General features: G+C 32.3%; 2 protein-coding genes and 1 long non-coding RNA gene across 3 annotated transcripts; 2 read left to right on the top strand and 1 right to left on the bottom strand.

Annotated features, from left to right (window-relative positions):
* Window positions 1-1,535: 1,535 nt before the first annotated feature.
* Window positions 1,536-7,377, top strand: LOC149490906 (uncharacterized). The gene is made up of 5 exons (XM_089709641.1): window positions 1,536-1,681; window positions 4,544-4,725; window positions 4,812-4,994; window positions 5,237-5,497; window positions 6,793-7,377. The coding sequence occupies exons 3-5, from the start codon at window positions 4,875-4,877 to the stop codon at window positions 6,877-6,879; spliced, it is 468 nt and encodes a 155-aa protein (XP_089565767.1). The 5' UTR covers window positions 1,536-1,681; window positions 4,544-4,725; window positions 4,812-4,874; the 3' UTR covers window positions 6,880-7,377.
* A 3,408-nt stretch (window positions 7,378-10,785) lies between these two features.
* LOC149490905 (uncharacterized) lies at window positions 10,786-16,549 on the bottom strand. Its single transcript, XM_089709631.1, has 4 exons — window positions 16,170-16,549; window positions 15,218-15,351; window positions 14,578-14,844; window positions 10,786-13,967 (listed from the first exon to the last, which is right to left on the bottom strand). The coding sequence occupies exons 2-4, from the start codon at window positions 15,335-15,337 to the stop codon at window positions 13,833-13,835; spliced, it is 522 nt and encodes a 173-aa protein (XP_089565757.1). The 5' UTR covers window positions 15,338-15,351; window positions 16,170-16,549; the 3' UTR covers window positions 10,786-13,832.
* A 1,619-nt stretch (window positions 16,550-18,168) lies between these two features.
* Window positions 18,169-18,895, top strand: LOC149490904 (uncharacterized). Its single transcript, XR_016317429.1, has 2 exons — window positions 18,169-18,407; window positions 18,711-18,895. It is a non-coding gene; the product is annotated as an uncharacterized LOC149490904 (long non-coding RNA).
* The last annotated feature ends 2,259 nt before the right edge of the window (window positions 18,896-21,154 follow it).

Genomic DNA, 21,154 nt, shown 5'->3' with positions numbered 1-21,154 from the left:
ACCGCACGAGTACGGTGGTCCGGTCGCACCAGTTCGAACGTCTGTTTATAATTTAACGATTACACCCTGTATACAATAGTTATTGCACATTAGTTTATTGTAATATTGCTTGATTTGAAACTACGTTTGCACTAATCGAAAGTTTTTGGACTTGAGTAAATTTCTAGCTTGACTGTACGGTCTAGTCATTCGGAAACTCCTAGATTTTTTAATCTTTATTCTAATTAGCTTTTGGCTTAGATCATTAAGTAATGGATAACACTCGCAGGCGTTTCCCCTTTTGCCGAGGTTGCCGAGGTATAAGATTATTCGAATCGAAAAATCTTATGCTTTTATAAAAACTACTTGCGTAATCGATTACAAACACTCTGCGTATTCGTAAAACATAGAAAGGACGTCTGCGAGTGCTCCGCTTAAAATGCCGTTTTGCACTGTCAAGTCTTGCAGAAGCAATTCAAACATGTCGAATATTAAAAAAGATGGAATAACCTTTCATTTGTGTATATTTTTTTTATTTTTTTAACGTACATTTCTAAATAAATGCAATTTCTAATAATCGTCGATGTATCGTTTAGCGATATGATCAAGACAAATAATCGAGTAATGTTTACTCGATCATTGATGCGGTCCCACGGGACTATCATGGAAAGAAAATATACAAATTTAATCTTTATGAGCTAAGAGATAAAGTTGAATTTAAAACGCGATAATGAACCGCATTCCTTACGAGACTATCTTGTAAAGAAATACAAATTTAATCTTTATGACCTAGAAGTGATAAAGTTGAATTTAGAACGCGATATTGAACCGCACTCTCCACGAGACTATCTTGAATGAAATGCAAATTTAATTTTTATGAACTTAGTGATAGAGTTGAATTTAAAAACTCGTCGCTTAAGCCTTAAAAGGTCGTAAATTTTTACGACTTTCGTGACACAAATTATTTTTGTGAATGTGTGATTGTGTTTCATAGTGTGAGTTACCCTCCCCGCACCAAAATCAGCAGAAAGTTTAGTTAGAACATTTGCCAGCGTACTCCATCCATTACTTAATGATCTAAGGCCTGTGTCTAAGAGCCAGCGCGCACGAGCAACTTTGTCTCCGCAACTATTTTGTCTCTCCCATCAATTTGTATGGGGAGTTGCGTCGCTATGTGCGCGCACTTTCATACTAGCCCATGGGTGGGAGAGACAAAATAGTTGCGGAGACAAAAAAGTTGCGGAGACAAAGTTGCTCGTGCGCGCACTGTCTAAGGCTTTTGGTGACCAAAATATTTTCCTTATTTTATAGCACAGCGTCATAAACTGTCATAAACCTTTTCACACTTGCAAGCTGCTGTCGGACAGACTGTCGGACATTTCTCGCGGAAGTTTTCTTGCAGATGGAAACGCGGACTAAACAATCGGATTTACCCACAGGATTTACCGATTTAAAATACTAATAAAACTCATGCATGTTATTCCTTATTGACTTGACATTTGACCATAGCCTATAGAATATTGAAATTTCTAAATTCTAGTTTCTACTCATTGATATTTTGACAGTTGAGTTTTGATAACTTCAGGATAACTTGTTGCTGTTGTTACGAAGTTTTTAGATAAATTTCTTTTTTGGATTTTTTATTATTAATATAAACAAATTAAAATACCTTACAATACGAATGGTTTTAATATCGAATTAGGTATTTCTTTAGAAATTTGCGGCACGAATTAAGGGGGGGGAGGGGAGGGGAAGGGAGGGGGGAGGTAAGGGGAGACCCCCTATAAAGTGGGGGGGTGAGGAAACCCCCCCTTCTATTTTTTTTTTATTTTTTTGAGATTATATTTATACTAGCTTACCGCCCGCGGCTTCGTTCGCTTTGACTTAAACCTAATAAATTATATACTAAAACCTTCCTCTTGAATCACTCTATCTATTAAAAAAAACCGCATCAAAATCCGTTGCGTAGTTTGAAATATTTAAGCATACAAAGGGACATAAGGATAGAGAAAGTGACTTTGTTTTATACTATGTAGTGATGTACAAGTTAGAAATATAACGAAGATTATGGGCTTTCTTGACTGCTCCGGCGCTGCAGAACGTGGCGCTTGCCCCCGTGTACCTCGTTGCAGGCAGGAGTCTTCACTCGCCTTCGTAGCTTCGGCTTTTTGGTCGCCTTTGGCGACCAGCCTCAGCCACTCCGGCTCGCTTGACTCTGCCTGCTCCTCAGCACACGCGGGCGCCACGCTCCTCCGCGCCTCCGACTTTTTTAATACACTCTAGTGTATGACAGACAAGTACCACGTGGAATCGGGGTGGACAGATTCGTTTCTGTGATTAACAATTTGTGTGCAATATACATACAATAAAAACATTTTTTTTAAATAATTATTTATTCAAATCTTGTATACATGTTTGATACAATTTACAATGGCAATGAATGGATCCATTTTATTTTTTTCCACCCATCGTCTCCACATACTCTATATTATCACCGAAGTTTGCTGGGTGGTTACTGGTTATAGTTATCTTTTTTAAAAAATCTTTTTACAACATGCCACTGGGACTCAAATGGGTCAGAGGCTCGGAGCAATTAACTAGCCTGGAGAAGTAACAATTAATTGAACAATAACGCACTAGTTTGGCCTTTTTAGCTTATGGCAAAATGTCATGCGAAAAAAGAGGATAGATATATGTCAGTTCGACAGTTTGAAATGACATGGCCCATTTCAATTTGTTTTGATCACCAGTCTGGTGATCATCGCTTGGTTATTTTAATTATTTTTTTTGAAGTGAAAAACGAGTGTTTTAGTTTAATTTGTTATTTTATGAAAAGACAATTGACTAAAGATAACATGGCTTGTGTTGCTTACGGCTGTAAAAGCCGTTGTAATGTGAAATCGGACGAAGATAGAAATTTGTCATTTCACAGGTTAGTGTTTTGATCAATTTTTTTGTTAATTGTATTATAAATAAGTTAATTTACCTTATTTTCTTAATCATCTATGTGTTATCTAACCGTAATCATTGAAATGAAATCATAATCAGCTTAGTTTTTAGAAAAAATGCAAAATATAACTTCCATAGTGTTGTGCAATTATCGATACTTGAGTAGGAACAAAGTACTTCATTGATAATGACTGCTTTAGGTTAGGAGAAAAAAAAAGGTATTTAAGTATGGATTTTATTGTTATTTGCAGGTTTCTGGCTTGAGAAAAATTAAAAGATGTTTGGGTTAAAGCTATAGCACAGGAAAAATTGGAAGCCTTCAAAACATTCTCGGCCTTGTTCAAATCATTTCGAATCAGACGGAAAGAAAAGTAAAGTGCTTTGCAGAGATGCTGTGCCACAAGTTTAAGGTGGCATCTATTTTAAATAATAAATATTGTAATTTGGTAGTTAAGTAAGTATCGAAATTAAAATGTTGTAAAAATAATAAATGTTTATTTGTTTTATTTGAAGCAATTTATTTTAAACTTGTACCAATTTTTTCCTGTGGGAATGAGTTATTTTCCTGCGGTAAATTGTAGCCTATATGTTATTCTGATGTTTAAACTATATAATTGTAAAGTTCCATAAAAACTCATTCAATAGTTTTTACGTGAAAGAGTATCAAAATATGTCCATTCTTATATATTTTTGCTTTTATAACATTAGTAGGATACGACTATTGATATGTAAAAAGATCAACCAGGTGGAAGTCAAATTCGCGCACGAAGGGTTCCGTATAATTCTATGACTGAATCTATGAAAACAGGAAAAAATACGTACCTTTTTACGAAACCATAAAAACAACCTAAACCGAAATACCTAATAATATTTTTTTATAAATACCACTACCATACAATGCAAGGCAGTCAATACGCATCGTAAATGAATAATTCCAAATTAAACGAATCTTAAAATATCTTCAAGCAATTTTATAACTTAATTTTTTTATTTATCGATATTTTAGTATTCGATAAAGTAAAGGCAAGCACTACCTTTTTAGAACAAAAAGTGGCTACATGTGCATTTGAATGCCAAGCAGATAACAGTGTGTTGTCTCTTTCTATCGCATTAATTAGGGTATTGAATAAAAGAGAACCACTATATAAGAAACGTTCAATTAATTGTTACTTCTCCAGCACAGATCTAGTACCAGATCTGTGTTCTCCAGGCTAGTTAATTGCTCCGAGGTCAGAGGCAATAAATGGGTTGTCTGGGTCTGAGTGATTACCTTTTTTATGAACATACCCATATTGCCCCAAACAATCATATGCTCGCCAATAATCCGTATGAATTGTTGTCCCCTCAGCAACATGCTTTTGAATGAACTATGGTTTTTAATATGTACATTAAGACATTTGTTATCTCTTTCAAACACAATTCTTGTAGTTTTGTCAATGTAACTCAAACAATTTTGAATATAATCTCAAAAATTAAAAAAAAGATTTCTCTGTAATTACACGTTTCCGCACGAAAAGCCGCTAATGTATGTTTCGGGGCATCATTACCGATCGATAAAAATTAAAATCGCGCCGAAATTCGTGCCGCACGTTTCTAAAGTCAACCCTCGAATTAGCAAAAGGAGTATAAATTATCACTTATAATTAAGGTTTGAGATAAAGCGCCAAAAGTTTTAACATCAACAATTCTGTCCTCATAATTGATTGCCTTATTGGATTAATTAATAATTAGAGTGTGAAGTAACGAGTACTATTATAATTGATAAACATATCAGGGTACTGAAAGGAACCTGTGCAGGTTTGTACTGTTTAAACTAGATACAAAAACGTAACAAATATGTAAAAAAAGTAAAATTCTGTATTAATTTACTGCTCTTTTTCCAGGAAGGTGTAAGAATCTTGGCGTTCTTCTTGATACTAAGTCTTACATTTAGAACATAAAGTACAATGTTTGACCATTTTACACAAAATTCTGCCCCACCTCCTCCACCACCACCTAAAAAGACTTTAAAGTTTGATAAAGGATATATTAAAACATGGCCAGGAATATTAAAAGTAGTTGAAGTGGTAAGTTAATTATAGTTCTTATAAAAATCATTATATTATTGCATGTTTAGTAGTAAAAGCTATATGCAGTGCAAACTTTTGAAATCTCTCTTCTTTTTAAATTATATTTGACTATGACAATCTATATTATGATATCCTATAAAAACTGATATGACTTATATGCCTCCTATTATATTCTCACATCCCCACGCTTATGGTGACTTGCGATTTGATTTTTACCACATTTTTCATCATTTGCTCAGGTATGCAACATGGTTGGCTTCATCTGCATCAAAATCTCCTGGGCGTGGCTGTCGGCTATTTTCTACAACATAGTATATTGGATCGGGAACATTATCACCATAGTCTTGTTCCTCATGTACATGTTCCACTTTGTTGAGAAATACGAGAACTTGCCGTGGCTGAAAGGAGAGTTCTTCTTTTGCACTTTAATGTGTCTGGCGTATATTGTAACATCTATATTTGCTATGACAATTGGTGAAAGTGTAGGATATGCGGTTGGGGTGAGTTCTTTTAATCTAAATTATAAATAAGTGATGAATAAACATATAGAGATAAATAATAGTATTACTTAATCTAATCTAATGATTAAAATAATGATGCATAATTTTATACCAGCAAAGATTATAAACATATCATGAATGATATTAAAAATGACTTTTTGAAATTTTTAGTTCTTAAGCTAACAGCAAATGCAGCTCATTCAAATCTAATAAACTGAGAATCTAATAAATCCCTTTGCCCATTCCTCACCTAAAATTATGTAATAAAAAAATGTAATGTAAGTAATAATAATGTATACAGTGAAACCTGGTTAAGTGAGACATCAAGGGACTTGCAATGTCGTTTCACTTATAGAGGTATTCCACTTACCCAGTGTCTCAGATATACAGGTATAAATAAATATCTGTCTCATTTACAGAGGGGTGGAACGATTATAGCGTTCGTTTTGACATTTTTCAAATAAACATCTGTTTGATAGTAAAGCGAAACTAAAACTGAAGGTAATTGAAGCTCAAAATTTGTACTTACGTACTAAAAAATTACGTATGGAATTTGTGGGTTGAATAAGAATGAGTAAACAAACAATGTTATCTCAGTTACAGAGGTATATGCATATAAAATTTACTCGCTGTCTCAGTTATAGAGGTAACTGTGATAATAAATCGAAAGAACAAATCCCAGATATAGAGGTTTACCTCGTCCCACTAACAGAGGTAATTCAGTGCCAAAGTGTTGGGACCTCAGCATGGGGCGATAGAGAGGCGTGCCAAGAGGCTCATAAACGACGATGTGCTAGTAGGCAAAAAACTCCAGAGCCTCGCTCATCGTCGCAGAGTGGCAAGTCTATCGGTTTTTTACCGGATACACTTTGGAGAGTGCGCTGCGGAATTGCACGACCTTATTCCGCCATCCCCGTTTTTCCATCGTTCATCGAGGCGCACAGATTCTAGGCATCGCCACATGGTAGACGTTCCATGTACCCGGACTAAGCGGTTCGGATCGACATTCTTTATTCGAACCGCTAGGGACTGGAACATGCTTCCTGAATCTGTGTTCCCCGATGAGTACAATATGGGGGCCTTCAAGAGGAGAGTGAACAGGTACATTCTAGGGAAGCACGCTCCATCTTAGGCCACATCTCAGCTTACCATCAGGCGAGATCGTGGCCAAGTGCTCCCCTATCGCAGCATAAAAAAAAAAAAAAAAAAAAGTTCCAGTTATGGAGGTTTCTCACTTATCCAGGTCCCACTTAACCAAGTTTCACTGTATTATATCTACATTTTATATTTTCCAGTTCTTTGGTGCGTGTGCGATTGCTGCATATGGTGTGGAAGCATTCTTGAAATACAAAGCGTGGAAGCGAGGACTGCCGGCTCAATAATACAAGTATTCTTATGACGTTAGAAATTTTTAAATGCACCAAATTCGTTATGAAATTTTATCTGTAAGTATAACTTTTATATGACGATTTAATCATTTTGTGAATTATATTGTAAGGTAAGTTAACTTTGGAAATATTTTATGTATACTTTTATACATCAATTTTATAAATATACCACAGATACACAAGATACACATTTTGGCACAAACTACTTATGTAAAGTGCATTTATATATTTTTAAGTATATCTAATTTGATATCTACTTACAGCTGGTACTTACAAAAATTATTAATTGTATTGATAGATAGACAACAACAACAAAAGAACAACTTGATTGACCTAGATCTAGGATTTTGCTAATGTAGTGCGGATATTGCGGGTTCGAAAAATCTAAATCGAAAAAATAAATTAAAAATAATAGATATACCTACCATAAAAATGCCATGTTATAACTTGTCTAGTAACATAGCATGTGGTTGCATATAAATAGTTTTTATCATCATCATCAATACATATAATAAAATTCTAGAAAAGTGGTGTCTGTACAATGAAAATATGTAAAAAAAAAATAGCAGGGGTTATTACTAAATCGATCCCAAACCCAAAACTGTCGTTAAAAAAATTTTTGTCTGTTTGTCTGTTTGTCGGTTTGTCTGTTTGTCTGTATGTTTGAACACGCTAATCTCAGAAACGGCTTATCCGATTTAAATGCGGTTTTCACTAATATATTGTGGTAAACTTCATTTAACATTTAGTGTTTATTTCATGTCAATCGGTTCATAAATAAAAAAGTTATGACCATTTAAGTAATCACAGCGAACATTTGCTAAGGCATTCTATACATGAATTACTTTATTACGTAAATTATACGCTAAAGTTATTCCTTGACATGTCCAGAAGATCATATCGAAAGTTCCCAAGTGAGGGGGGGGGTTGTTATGCTGAGGGGGTAGTAGGGGGGGGTCAAAGGAACTTTATTTAGATTTTTGCTCAAAAAGAGGGGTGTTATGTCCGCTATGTGTGTATTGCGTGTCGGTCTGTGCCACCGTAGCTCGCTAACGGGTAATACGAATTAGATGCGTTTTTTTGTTACATTAGTTGTTTATTATATTATTTAGGGGTAAGTGGGAATGAAAAAAACGAATGTTAGTTGTTAATGTAGGTTGTAGGTTATACCCAAGTGATATATCAAATGAAAATAGACGACATGTCAGAAACAATTAGTCAAATTTTATCAAAATCGGTTCATCCATTTATTTGATATAGGGGTTAAAGTGGGAATAAATAAATAAATTTTATCAAATATACTCAAGTGACGTATCTAATGAAAGACATGATGTGTAAAGTACAATAAGACATAATATTTTATCAAAATTGGTTCATCCATTTATTGGATATAATATGTAGGTATAAAAGTGGGAATAAAAGTTGTCGAATATACCCAAGTGGCATATCAAATGAAAGGGCATGACCTGACGTGAGAAGTATAATGAGGCATATTTAATCAAAATCGGTTCATCCAATAATTATATGTAGGGCAAAAGTGGGAATGAGGAAAACGAATGCTGTCTGTTATACCCAAGTGATATATCAAATGAAAAAAGACGACCTGTCAGAAACAATTAAGTAGTCCAATGTTATCAAAATCGGTTCATCCATTTATTTGATATAGGGGTAAAAGTGGGAATAAATAAATAAATTTTATCAAATATACTCAAGTGACTTATCTAATGAAAGACATGACGTGTAAAGTACAATAAGACATATTTTATCAAAATTGGTTCATCCATTTATTGGATATAGGTATAAAAGTTGTCAAATAATATACCCAAGTGGCATATCAAATGAAAGGGCATGACCTGACGTGAGAAGTATGATGAGGCAAATTCAATCAAAATCGGTTCATCCATTTATTGATTTATAGCGGTAAAAGTGGGAATGAGTAATCGAATGTGGTCAAATAATATAATCAAGCGGCATATCAAATGACGTGTGAATTACAATTAGTCATGTTTTATCAAAATTGGTTAATCTGTTTATTACATATAGGGCACCTTGGGGTGATAGTGGGGATACTGTTTAATCCAAATGGAGTACCAAACGAAAGGATATGACATGTACATAATATATAGGTATGATTAGACATGGTTTAGAATTTAGATCAAAATCGGTTCTGCCATTTACTAGGGGTGAAAGGGAAAAGTTGAAAGTCTGTGAAAGTAGAAGGAATATGGGAGCGGGAGAATAACCACATCCTGGAAATTTTGAACTCTTCTGTACCTAAGTTTTATAGCTCAGTTTAGTAATAAATTTTACTAACAGTTCTTTTGTGTTATTATTTATTTTATTTCTTAACTTTATAATAATGTGTAAGTACTTATAATTTAGTTGTATATGATAGTACGTGTTTCAAGACGTGTTTACCCAATAATTGTGTGTTAAGTAGTAACTACTATGCAGTCACTATTCCACGCGGACGAAGTCGCGGGCACAGCTAGTCTAAAATAACTAAAGAATTTTTCAGATAAAAACTCTTTTTATAAAAGTAGATGATAAGATTTGCTCATTGTTTAACTGTGGGGATATTTTTATTTCTTAAGTTTTTAAGTATTTTGTTGTATGTTATCAGTATTCACTTTTGAATTTATTATTGTATTGTTTACCAAATAAGAAAGTAATATTATTGCTATGCTTATGTTTAAAACCATTTGATGACCTACTGAGGTTTTAATTTATGTTAAATTTTAACAGTCATACAGATACAGATATGAATCATTCAAATTATTAAATTAACAATTATTATAAGAAAATTAGTCATGAATAAATATAACCACAAATATATCCATTTCTGTTACTTCTGCCTGTTATACATATAAATATTTTTAAGTATCATTTTTAATAGATAGACCATTGTATGTGCCTAAGATATGAAGTTTATCATATTATATACTACGTTTTTGAGAATTTTTAACAAATATGATATTTACTAGATTTCTCATATAATTTTCTTCGTGAGAACATTAAAGAAATTTATACTATATAGAATATAATAATAATATGTACCTAGTACCTACATATTTTTCTACCGAAAATTTAGAAAAACCGATTGGCTATTATTCAGAAACCCTACAACAGATGTAGATGTAAATGCTATGATGACTTATGAGTGTATATTATATGTAAGAAAAATTAATTATTAACTGTAAGTATTTGTAAAAAAGCACTTGAAAAGTGTTTGACTGAGTGCCTTTATATTACTATGAAAATAGATGTAAGTTTTGGTGGGGAATACAAAAATAGGTTACGCATTTTGGTACCTGTTTATTTAAATTTGGTTGTACAAACATGTATGCCGATTTATAATTTAAGAAGGTTGTATTAACTTATTATCCTATTTATATATTGCTTTTACTATAATTCAGCATGTTTATTTTGTATTTGAAACGTGAATTGAAAGGAAAAATAATAAGTTTTTAAAAATAACCTTGTAAGTAACTTTATATGTTTGCGCACATCAACGACCTTAATTAGACTTATTATTTTATTACTTATCGTAGTTTTAATTACCACCAAGTACTAGTTAATAGTAAATACTAAATTTATTTAGTGCCTTAGATTGTTATTAACTTAATTGCCATATAAAAAAATGTTAAATTTTGGACAATTTTGTAAGAGTACCGAACACAACCAAATACCTATACAACAGTTGTTATATTATATAATCAATATGCGTTATTAATTTTGTACTAAACATGCTTATATTTTTTAAATTAGGTTGCTAAGATAAATAAAAAGATTTATATTATTAACTATATTTTTATTAAACCTTTGATTTTTCGAATGTACCTAGAGTAGTGAAATATAAGGTTAATATTATTTGTTCACGAGAAATAAAAATGCCAAAAATCAGATGAAAATTATTTATTAAATACAATAAAATATAACAGATGGCTAGTCATACGAGCCAAAAGTATATAATAGTACATAATATAACAGTGAGCATATAAACATGTTTCGTGGATATATATGGAACTATCAAACGGTTATATTATACATAGTAACTTTGTAACAGTGTGTATAGATAAATAACAGCAGCATTTATGTTAATTCATTTATACATTGGTTAACAAATGGATACGTTTAAATATTTTATGGATTTAACGATGTTGTTTTTCTAATAAGCATGGACCCAAGTTCAAAAATTCATAATTAGTATGACTCTTAAATACAAAAATATACATATTGGTACCTTAATGGTACTGGGCCCGTAGACAAAGTAACAATTAAAAAACGATAACGAAGTTAGAAAAGGAAAAATGTATGGGATTGACATTAGATAGACCACGTGATCTAACGCGGCGTATGTCAATCCCATACATTTTTGCCTTTTCTAACTTCGTTATCGTTTTTTAATTGTTACTTTGTCTAAGGCCCCTGATTCTCCTTGTTATATAGAACGTATATTTTTATGTACCTAAGTACATATAATTATAAAATTAAAACCTATTGTCCACGTTGCTGTTGCCGCTCCGTGGAATGTTCACGGAACGACAACGTCGCGTCAGTTAACTGGTCATGCGTTCATCGTGTGGAGTAGCAACGTCGCGTCAACCGCTCGTCGTGTGGCGCGGCAACGCCTCACCAGCCGCTCACATACGGCGCGGCAACGTCGTGTCAGCTGCGCTGCATGAGTTCGTGGTGCGGCGCGGCAACGTCGCGTCAGACTCTCGTCATGCGTTTGCGTTTGTCGTACAGCGCGTCAACATCGCGTCAATCCTTGCATTCGTCTTAATGACGCGTCCGTGGACAATTATTGGCCTCAGTCACTGGGCATTTATTTTACACATTTTTAATTTTTTTATGTGAAGTACTTAAATGTTTTGATAAGTTAACAGTTATGCAAACATTACTGTTATCTGTCTTTTGTCATAATATCTTAAATACTGGCCATGGACAAAAAGGACTTAAAAATTAAAAATCTTTGAACTTTTCTTTTCATTTTCTGTAATTTTGGAGAAGGAAACTTAAAAACCTTTTCGTAGGAAAATAGTGAAAGTTAAACACGATAATTATACCTTACAAGTTACAATGGTGTGACTGTGTGAGTATTTTTTAAAATCATTGTAGGTAACTGAGTTTCATTTGAATGATGAATCGAGTATCATATAACCAAAGCCATTAAAATATTGTGAAAATACAATGATAGGTATTTTCGATTTATTGTATTTTATATTCAGTACGTGAGATTAGCTTCAGCCAAGAGGATTATATGATCCTTTATAAAAATCTACAGTAAAGCGTTATATTAATACAAAATATACATTTAACATTTGACACAAGCATGAGCTATCGGACGGAGACAACTGCTAAATTATATCTTAATAAGGTACACATTAAACATATTCGTGAATTATGTAAAAACTTATAGAATATTAATACATTGAAAATACAAAATGCCCTTACGTTTGATATAATTTATATGTATAAAAAAATTACGCACTGTTGAATTTTGATAAAACTTCAAAGAGACAAATATCCAAATTCAACAGTGTGTAATCAACTTATTATAGTACAGAAGTGTAGGATAAATAATCAAAATGTGTTTGAAGTAATTAAGTTAATAATTGTAAGTATATGATGCCGAATATAAAGCAACCAGTGAGAGTTAAGTGATAAAGATAGTTTATAGCTTGCATAAAACACTACGTTAAAAACTCACTGTTTCACATGTTTTCCCTTTGTTGCAACTTTTAAGGCCTATTAAAACTAGAGCGGTATCCCAATGGCTACGCGATTATATCTCTTACGTAGTATATTATAGAGACTCTAATCGCGTACCGATCGGTATATGTACTCATAGATGGAACACTTGAATATGTGCTATTTGTATTTGTACGTTATATAAGTACAATGAATTATGGTGGTATAAATAAATAAATAAAATATTTAGAAAATAACGACTACATTTTTAAAACGAGATTTTTTTTTACTTATTGAATCTGAACATCCTGGAAAATCATATTTCTTAGATACTTGTATTGAATCTATACCACAAGGTTTTTAAATTAATCATGTCACTGTAGTCTTTACTTTCTAAACGTAAATTAAACTTAAAATCAAACACAAAAAATACCATATAAATAAAACTTAACAACTAGTCTTTGACTGATTACAATTAAATACAATCTAATAAAGAATTACACCAATGTTAATTTCGATTTTTTTACATTAGAGAAAAATTTATTAGAAAATAATCGTTTTGGCTGCTAAGCGTCACTTGAGCACGCATTTGAGTGCAAATAATAGCTACTAAAATAGGCGGTTAAATACTTGATATTATGAGATAAATTATAAAAAGGAAATAATCAAAATAACAAAGATAGACATCTGTGATTGTATTGAGAGGAATGATTTTGTGAGAAACCCCATTAATATCTCATTAATAATATAAATTAACGAAATAATAATAATACATATTTACACAAACTTATTGTTACAAAATAATTTACTAAAACAATATTAACCTAACTATAGACATGACTATGAAAAAAATGCTTCAGAAATTATACAATACTGGAAAAAGTAAAAGTAGAAATTGACATATGAATTGGTTAAATTGTTGTAAACTTTTTTAATACAAAAATCTCGGAAAGTAGAAGCGATATCAAAATCTCTGAATTTCAGACGTTCTCGAAAAGAATTCGTTGTCATTTGACACAAAAATTGTATCAAGTTTTACAAAACACCAAAATAGTGTTACAATAAACATTTGAAGCATTGCAGAATTCTCGGAATTACATAGGTTCTCGTAACGCATTCGCATTCAGTTTCATTTAAATTTAATATAAAAATCTCCGTAACCATATTAAATTAGTGTGAGCGAGACACCTATAATAATAATCATACAAGCGAGACAGAGTTCTCAGAACGCCATACGTCAGATGGTCCGGTTGCTATGGCAACGCGGGCGGCGTGGTCACGTGCTTGGTGACCACGCGGCTGCCCTGCGCCAGATCACCTGCTTTGATCGCTTGGAACTTGGCGAAGGCTTCGTAGCCGTACAGCACCATTGCTAGATAGCCGAAGAACTGAAATAATCGTCTTAAAGTTTAATTACAAATTAAAAATTGTTTATTATTTAAATATTTATAAAAAAAATCTATTTAGTCATATAATTTACTACGGATACAAAAACAATAGTCTGTAAGCATTTCCGGCATACAAACTAACTAGCTGCACAATAAATGATGTAATAATAATATGCAGACTGGTCAATGACAAAAGTTGATTTTATCAGCCAAAATATTAATGCATAAATTCATGAGTGGGTGGAGATCAAGTGTCATATGGTACAGTTTCATAGAACTGCACTGATAATCAAATTCCTTAAAAGGGACAATGTAAATTGTTTGAGCTCGCTTATTGAATATTAATAGCATTTCGCGTTTCTATTGTATTAACCTAGAAACCTTAATTGAATTTCATATTTGTACCTTTTGTTCCGTTAATTACTTTTAAGTTAGTATAATCTGAAAGTTTGTACTGTAGAAACTTTAATAAATACATTCACTCAGCATCAGATACTTTTATTAGAATTTAGAATGGTTACTACTCATTTAATATGTTCAATTTTACACTTTTAACAATTCAAAACATAACTTATATTAAAATATAAATATCAAATATGAGTAAACTCACCCCAGCCGCGGAATAAGCCGCCGATCCGAACGCGACCACGATCGATGACCCAACCAAATACAAGAATGACACAATCCCGCAGCCGATCATCTCTATATGCAGCCACTTCACATTGTGGTACTTCTCAATAATGTGGAATGTATAGAACAGAAGAAGGATGGCCGTGAACCAGAGACCAAGGTGTGCTGCCACCATGAAGTACACCCCTCGCCAGTTGGACGAGAAAGCTGATGCTTGTATGCAAATGTAGCCGAGGAAGTCGAGTACCTGAAATTGTTGAGTACCTAAGTATACTAGTGATATAAAGCCAAATAAAAAAAGAGGACATTTCAGGGACCAACTACTCTTTGAGAGAGATTTTGTTTAGTTTGCTTGAAACACAGCCAACATAAACAGTAGATAATGTTTTTACAGTTTGCGATTTTATTACTAGATCTATATAATAATAAAGATAATGCTGGGCGATAAATTGAGGTGTATAAGTTTCTAATCATTGGTTATTTATCTGGGTGTTTAGTTTTGTTTTTAGTTATATTGTTAATTGTAGCATCAGAAGCCGCATCTGAAGATTTACAGTGACCTTTTCTCTTCTCTGATTGAAAAGACAGGTAAATAATACATAAATACAGCAAATACTCACAATAGCTACAACTTTTAAGATTCCTGGTAAACTCTTAACATATGATGAGTCAAATCTAGTCTGTGTGTTGAACACTGTATTTGACGAGCCCATTGACTGTGTGTTTGGTTGAACTGCCATTTTGCTGAACAAGTCTGCAATCATTTATGTTTACAGTTAGTCATGCTACTATTTATTAATTATGACTATGCTACTATTAACGATTCTGACTAATTAATTGCCTTGGCCTTATTAGGTCATCATTTTTATTCTTTAGTATTATTAATAAATTAAAAATTAATTGGTTAATTATATTAAAAAAAATAACAAAAAGAAATAAAGATAAATAAATTATTTTTTATAGGAGCACTGAATATTAACTGTTCTAATTAATTGAGTATTTTCCATCAATAAAAATAGTGCAGTAATAAGGGAGCATTCAAGTATTAGGTATGCCATGATAATTATTTTTTTAAATATACTAGACTGATATTATTAAATTGTATGACACACCATAATATGTAGGAGTGAAACTAAACAGCACAATCCATATTTTTATTGGATTAAACTTAATTAGAAAAATATTTGGATGTTTTAACTATTTCTCTTGAGAAATTATTTTTAAAACTCGAATAGGTATTATGGCATTATATTTGTTTAATTTTAATTAAAAATTTTTAAAGGCATCATTTCTCTTTTTAATTTAAAAATCCAAATCAAATATTTTACAAATTGATATATCCTGAAATTCTTACTCAAACTCAAACATTTATTTAATTATTAAATTCTTACTGTACTACATTTTCTCAGTTACAATCACACAAGAACACATTGCACTGTTTACATTAAAACATAAATAAATTGCCTTATATTTTATAGTGAGGAAATCAGCTTCTTTTAAAAAAAAATACTAAAATCTAATTTTCAATACGCAATTGAAAATTTATTAAACAAAAATAATACAAATACTCACGTCGGAAACAGAACTAATCGTGCGAAGACGTTACAGTCCCAGTTATGCAATTATATTTAGCAATAGTAGCATCAACACTGATAAGCGCACAGGATTTTCAGTCACGTTTCCTTGACACTAAATTACTAACCGATATTGCGTTAATATATCCGTGACTCATTTATTAAAATAGCAGCTACAAGTGCGCAGTGATTTGTTTATAATATCCTTCGTATGCAATGAGCATTTCATTTTGATGGTGCCGCATATGAGCTTCCCGCGACGCTCAAGTCGATTAGGTATACGTTAAACTCATTAACATTTGCAAAACTATTTATATTCTTCGCATGGGAACAATAAATATAGCCATTATTTTGTAAAATATTTTTTTATCCTTGGCCTTGGGCCATCCTTGGGCTCATCTTCTGTTTGTTTGGTCGGTGGTCCTCACTCCTCAGTCCTCTTGACATAAGCCATTGACAAATGACAGTTCCTATAGTCCTGCGAAATGTCAGGAGTAAATTTAACCCTTATTAAAACGCTGGGAGCTATACTTCCCACGTCTCAGATTGAAGTAAATCGTGTTTTATTTTTATATGCTTAAACCTAATGCAGTGTAATATTTATCTACGCAATCTTAACATTTCAGAGAACTTTTTTTCATGGAAACACTTTTCAGAGAATTATTACATGTCATGGTAAACACACGTCAAAGTCAGGTGTCGTGATTTTGCAGCCGAAAACGACCGTTATTTTTTAGTTTTTGGTGTAGTGCTCAAAAAAAATTAGATAAGTAGAATTGAGTTCTAGCTATGTAAACTAGTCTATATTTCGGTTGCGTGAAACGTAAAAATATGCCCAGAATCTTTCGTTTATACCTTGGTAGAGTCGATTGAAATTAAGTCTTTAAGTGGGAAGATATCATCCCAGTGTTCGTCACTGCACACGACATTCGGAAATTCTATATATAAAATCTGTGTGTCTAAAAAATCTTTTTTAGTTGGTATAAGCAACTTATTTATTGTTATTCGTTATTTCCTGATCAGATAATTAGAAATCTTAACTCAATACATTAGTATTTACCTATTGTTTTTATTTTGTTTTAGAAAAATGCCATTTTTATGTTGAAGTCATTCATTTTTCAATTCCCGAATTCTTCCCTCAGTAAAATAAACTTGCATTGATGAGTACTTTCACCTCCTTTATTAAAAAACTTAATCTTTATAATTTTTTACGATAACATTAAATTCACAAGTGGAGTCAGGGCAACTAACTAGTGTTTTAAAATATTGATGTCTGGAGTGGACACTGGGAGCTATAGTTCCCACCTTTCCAAACTTTTTACAAGAGAGAACAGATGACGGGATATATACTTCCCACCGAAAAAAGGGTACTTCCCCCCCACTAACCCCTTTTTTGTGTGTATTTTTTAAATCTACGACCTAAAATTACCCAGGAACGTAACTTACTTTTTTGTTAGCTCCTCCACAGGCTCGCGTTTGAATAAGGGTTAAAGTCCGAGTGAGATCGTTTTTCGTCCCAACTTGTCTCTTTCTAACTAAGTGACCATGGCTCATGTTAAGAGACAACTTTTTTGAAAAGCGAGCGGGTAAATGTCCAGTACATATTATATTAATGATACGCTACGTAATTTAATGTATTTAGTCTAAATACATTAATTCATACAATCTTATATATAAAATTCTCGTGTCACAATGTTAGTCTGCATACTCCTCCGAAACGGGTGGACCGATTCTCATGAAATTTTCTGTGCATATCGGGTAAGTCTGAGAATCGGCCAACATCTTTTTTTCATATGTACCACGGGCGAAGCCGGGGCGGACCGCTAGTAATATATAAATTCTAAATAATTTAGAAATAAACTAGAACATGGTGTAAGTACGTATATTATACCGTAAAAGTGTAAAAACCGTAAGTTATAATTTTCATTCATAGCTGAATAATACTATTTTTATCGTAGCCTTATCTCTTACGTGCTGGATGATTTCGCCTTTAAGTCAAAACCACAGAACAGTAAAGTAGATAGAAGTGTGATGTGGGCGTGGCCCACGTGTCACTTGTAAGGTAAGATCACCTAACTTGCTCTCAGTTGTGCGCAGAAAAATATTCGAGTCGGTTGTCAGCTGTCAAACCTTTTTTCCGTATTTATTCATTAATTAGGACGTGTTGTTCGGTATAAGAGTGCAAAAATGATAGCAGACGAAATAATATCAGCAATGGAGGCATTTCATACCATCGGTAAGTCTTATTTTTATTTATTTTACATATAATATTTTATGTTATATCTTCGCTTGTAATTTGTCAAAATTGTATACAAATATCTAGTCAAAATGAACCTTAATCCGTAAGAAATTAGTACTATTATAGATTGAACAGCAAACAAGAATTTCTGGAATATTATTGCAATAAACAAACGAATGTCGCTTTAGTGATGCTTGTGGCGCATATCGACAGTATCGATACTTTAGAAAAGACAAACATTATAAATATTAAATTTTATTTTATTTTTCCTTAGCTTTCATTAGTCCAATTTATTTACAGATTTCCCAAAGAGGCTAATTTAAAAGAGAAATGGATAAATGCAACGTGACGAGTTAACTGAATGCCGAACAGCACTAAGCAGTCTAACAAAGGCCATCGATACAGCAAACCTACGGCAGTTCCAAGATTTAAAATAATGCATATTTTCTGTTTGTATTTTGTAAATATAGATTAATACTATTCTATTCCGTTTTTTATTTAATAATAATAATATAAAAAGACGTACTTAGTAGTAATAAACATACTCCAAAATGTGACACATTATACTATACTCGTATAATAGAAAGAAAAAAAATACACAAAAAATATTTATTTGTGAATTATCGATATCTCGATATCGATAAAAAGGCTGACATCCCTCAGGGCATAGCATCAGATAAATATCAAGTTAATGTCATTAATGTTGAGTGACACAAATTTCAACCTTATCTCTATGAGTTGAGGTTCAAAGTTATATCTATCGAAAACTAACGCCCTCTGTTGTGGAGTAGCTGAATGTTTTTCGAATTTGGAATTTCTGTGCAATGAGAAACAAAACAGCTAATATACCTAGAGATGTTATACTAAAATAAACCGTAACATGGTGCGTTAGGGTACATATTGAAATGCTGAATTTATAACCTAAGTCAGTTTTTACTCAAATTAAGCTGTCCAATCAAAGGCATAGTTTACTTGTAGTGTACTGTATAACTATCGGTTTAAATGTGTGGGTTTGGCGACACTGGTTTTCATACTAATTATGACATTATCGCACTTCTATTTGTTTTTATTGTTCTGTGGTCAAAACATTCACCGAAATATAATTCATAAGATGGTGCAAGTCAAACCCAATATCATGGTCACCCTAACTACTATTTCAACAATCACTCAGGCATTTCTTTTTGGGAAAACAACCCTAGCAACTACTATTATGAAGACTATATCGCTGTATGGTACTAGGTACTACATCATATTACAAAATATTTAAGGCAGTTATACATTGAGTCAGTCGCTGTCGTCAGTGCTGGCGCCGATAACTGTCTCAAACTATTTACACGCAGTCAATAGTTCGTCATTAATCGACGAGTCAAAGCAAATTCAATGTGAAAAAATTATTAAATTATCAAAAAATAAAAATAAGGCTTTATGGCACATGATATCTAATAATATTAATGACGAAAACAATATTAAAGAAATAGAAGAGATTGTAGTCAATAATAATGTATACAACTCAATGAATGATATATGTGAACAATTTAATAACTTTTTTATTAACATAACAAATCAAACGAATTTTAAATATGATGCAACTCAAATAAAAACGACATTGACTACGGAAAAATGTAATACTATATTCTTGACACCAACAAGCAGTGACGAAATTCTAAAAGTAATAAAATCCCTAAATAACACGAATTCCGTAGGAACAGACGGTATCAGTACAAAAATATTAAAGGCTTCCAGTGGACATATTTGCAAACCGTTATCCTTTCTTGTCAATTTATCTATGGAGCAAGGAACTTTTCCTAATGTTCTAAAAACATCAGTTATAAAACCGTTATATAAAAAAGATGATCCAAAAGATATTAAAAACTACAGACCGATAGCACTAAATCCAGTTTTATCTAAGATATTTGAAAAGGTAATTTTAGAAAGATTTCAAAATTATGTTGATAAAAACAAGATATTATGTCGGGAACAGTTTGGATTTAGAAAAAATAGTTCTACTTCTTTAGCATGCTTCGACATGATGAAAGAAATTATTCAAGCCTTTATTGAAAAAAAACCAGCAGCCACCATATTCTTAGATATGAGCAAAGCATTTGATTTTGTGGACCATCAATTACTCTTGTTTAAGTTGGAGAAATATGGGATAAGAGGAATTGCTAAAGAATGGGTAGCAAGTTACTTAAATGATAGATATCAGTATGTGGAGATTCATAAAATGATAAATCAAACACGAAATTCATATAGGTCAGAGAAAAAAGTTAATAAATCAGGTGTACCACAAGGAAGTGTGCTCGGCCCATTTTTATTCCTCTTATATATTAACGATTTACCGAGATCAGTGAAACACAAAACAGTTTTATTCGCAGACGACACTACCCTTATTGTTAAATGCACGGATAAAAATACATATGAGAGAGATATAAATACAGCATTACATAATATAGTAAAATGGTTACAAAATAATAATCTGAAAATAAACTTAGTAAAAACAAAAATAATTCAATATTATACAAAGAATTGCACCAAAATTAATCTAGATATAAAATGTAATGATCAAGTAATCGAACAGGTAAAACACCATAAATTCTTAGGTGTTCTGGTAGACGAAGGTCTAAAATGGGACAGTCATATTGAATATATTTGTGATAAGATAAATCGTTTCGTTTATGTATTACGTCGCCTAAGAGATACTGTATCTATGAATGCTGCAATAAATGCCTACCATGCATATATAT

The sequence above is a fragment of the Colias philodice genome, chromosome 2 (genome assembly GCF_061535455.1).
Source record: "Colias philodice isolate Cphi_HAF_F1 chromosome 2, ilColPhil1 Martin Lab GWU primary, whole genome shotgun sequence".
Lineage (NCBI taxonomy): Eukaryota > Metazoa > Arthropoda > Insecta > Lepidoptera > Pieridae > Colias > Colias philodice.
Note: the sequence above shows the minus strand (reverse complement) of the source record. Positions and strands in the feature narration are given on the sequence as shown.

Bases quoted from the DNA above. Each gene is read 5' to 3' on its own strand.
- LOC149490905 (XM_089709631.1), bottom strand. From the start codon at position 15,337: ATGGCAGTTCAACCAAACACACAGTCAATGGGCTCGTCAAATACAGTG. The intron at 14,845-15,217 runs GTGAGTATTTGC...CAACAATTTCAG, and splicing joins TCTTAAAAGTTGTAGCTATT to GTACTCGACTTCCTCGGCTA. The intron at 13,968-14,577 runs GTGAGTTTACTC...CGATTATTTCAG, and splicing joins CGGCTTATTCCGCGGCTGGG to TTCTTCGGCTATCTAGCAAT.
- LOC149490906 (XM_089709641.1), top strand. From the start codon at position 4,875: ATGTTTGACCATTTTACACAAAATTCTGCCCCACCTCCTCCACCACCA. The intron at 4,995-5,236 runs GTAAGTTAATTA...TCATTTGCTCAG, and splicing joins TATTAAAAGTAGTTGAAGTG to GTATGCAACATGGTTGGCTT. The intron at 5,498-6,792 runs GTGAGTTCTTTT...TATATTTTCCAG, and splicing joins GTGTAGGATATGCGGTTGGG to TTCTTTGGTGCGTGTGCGAT.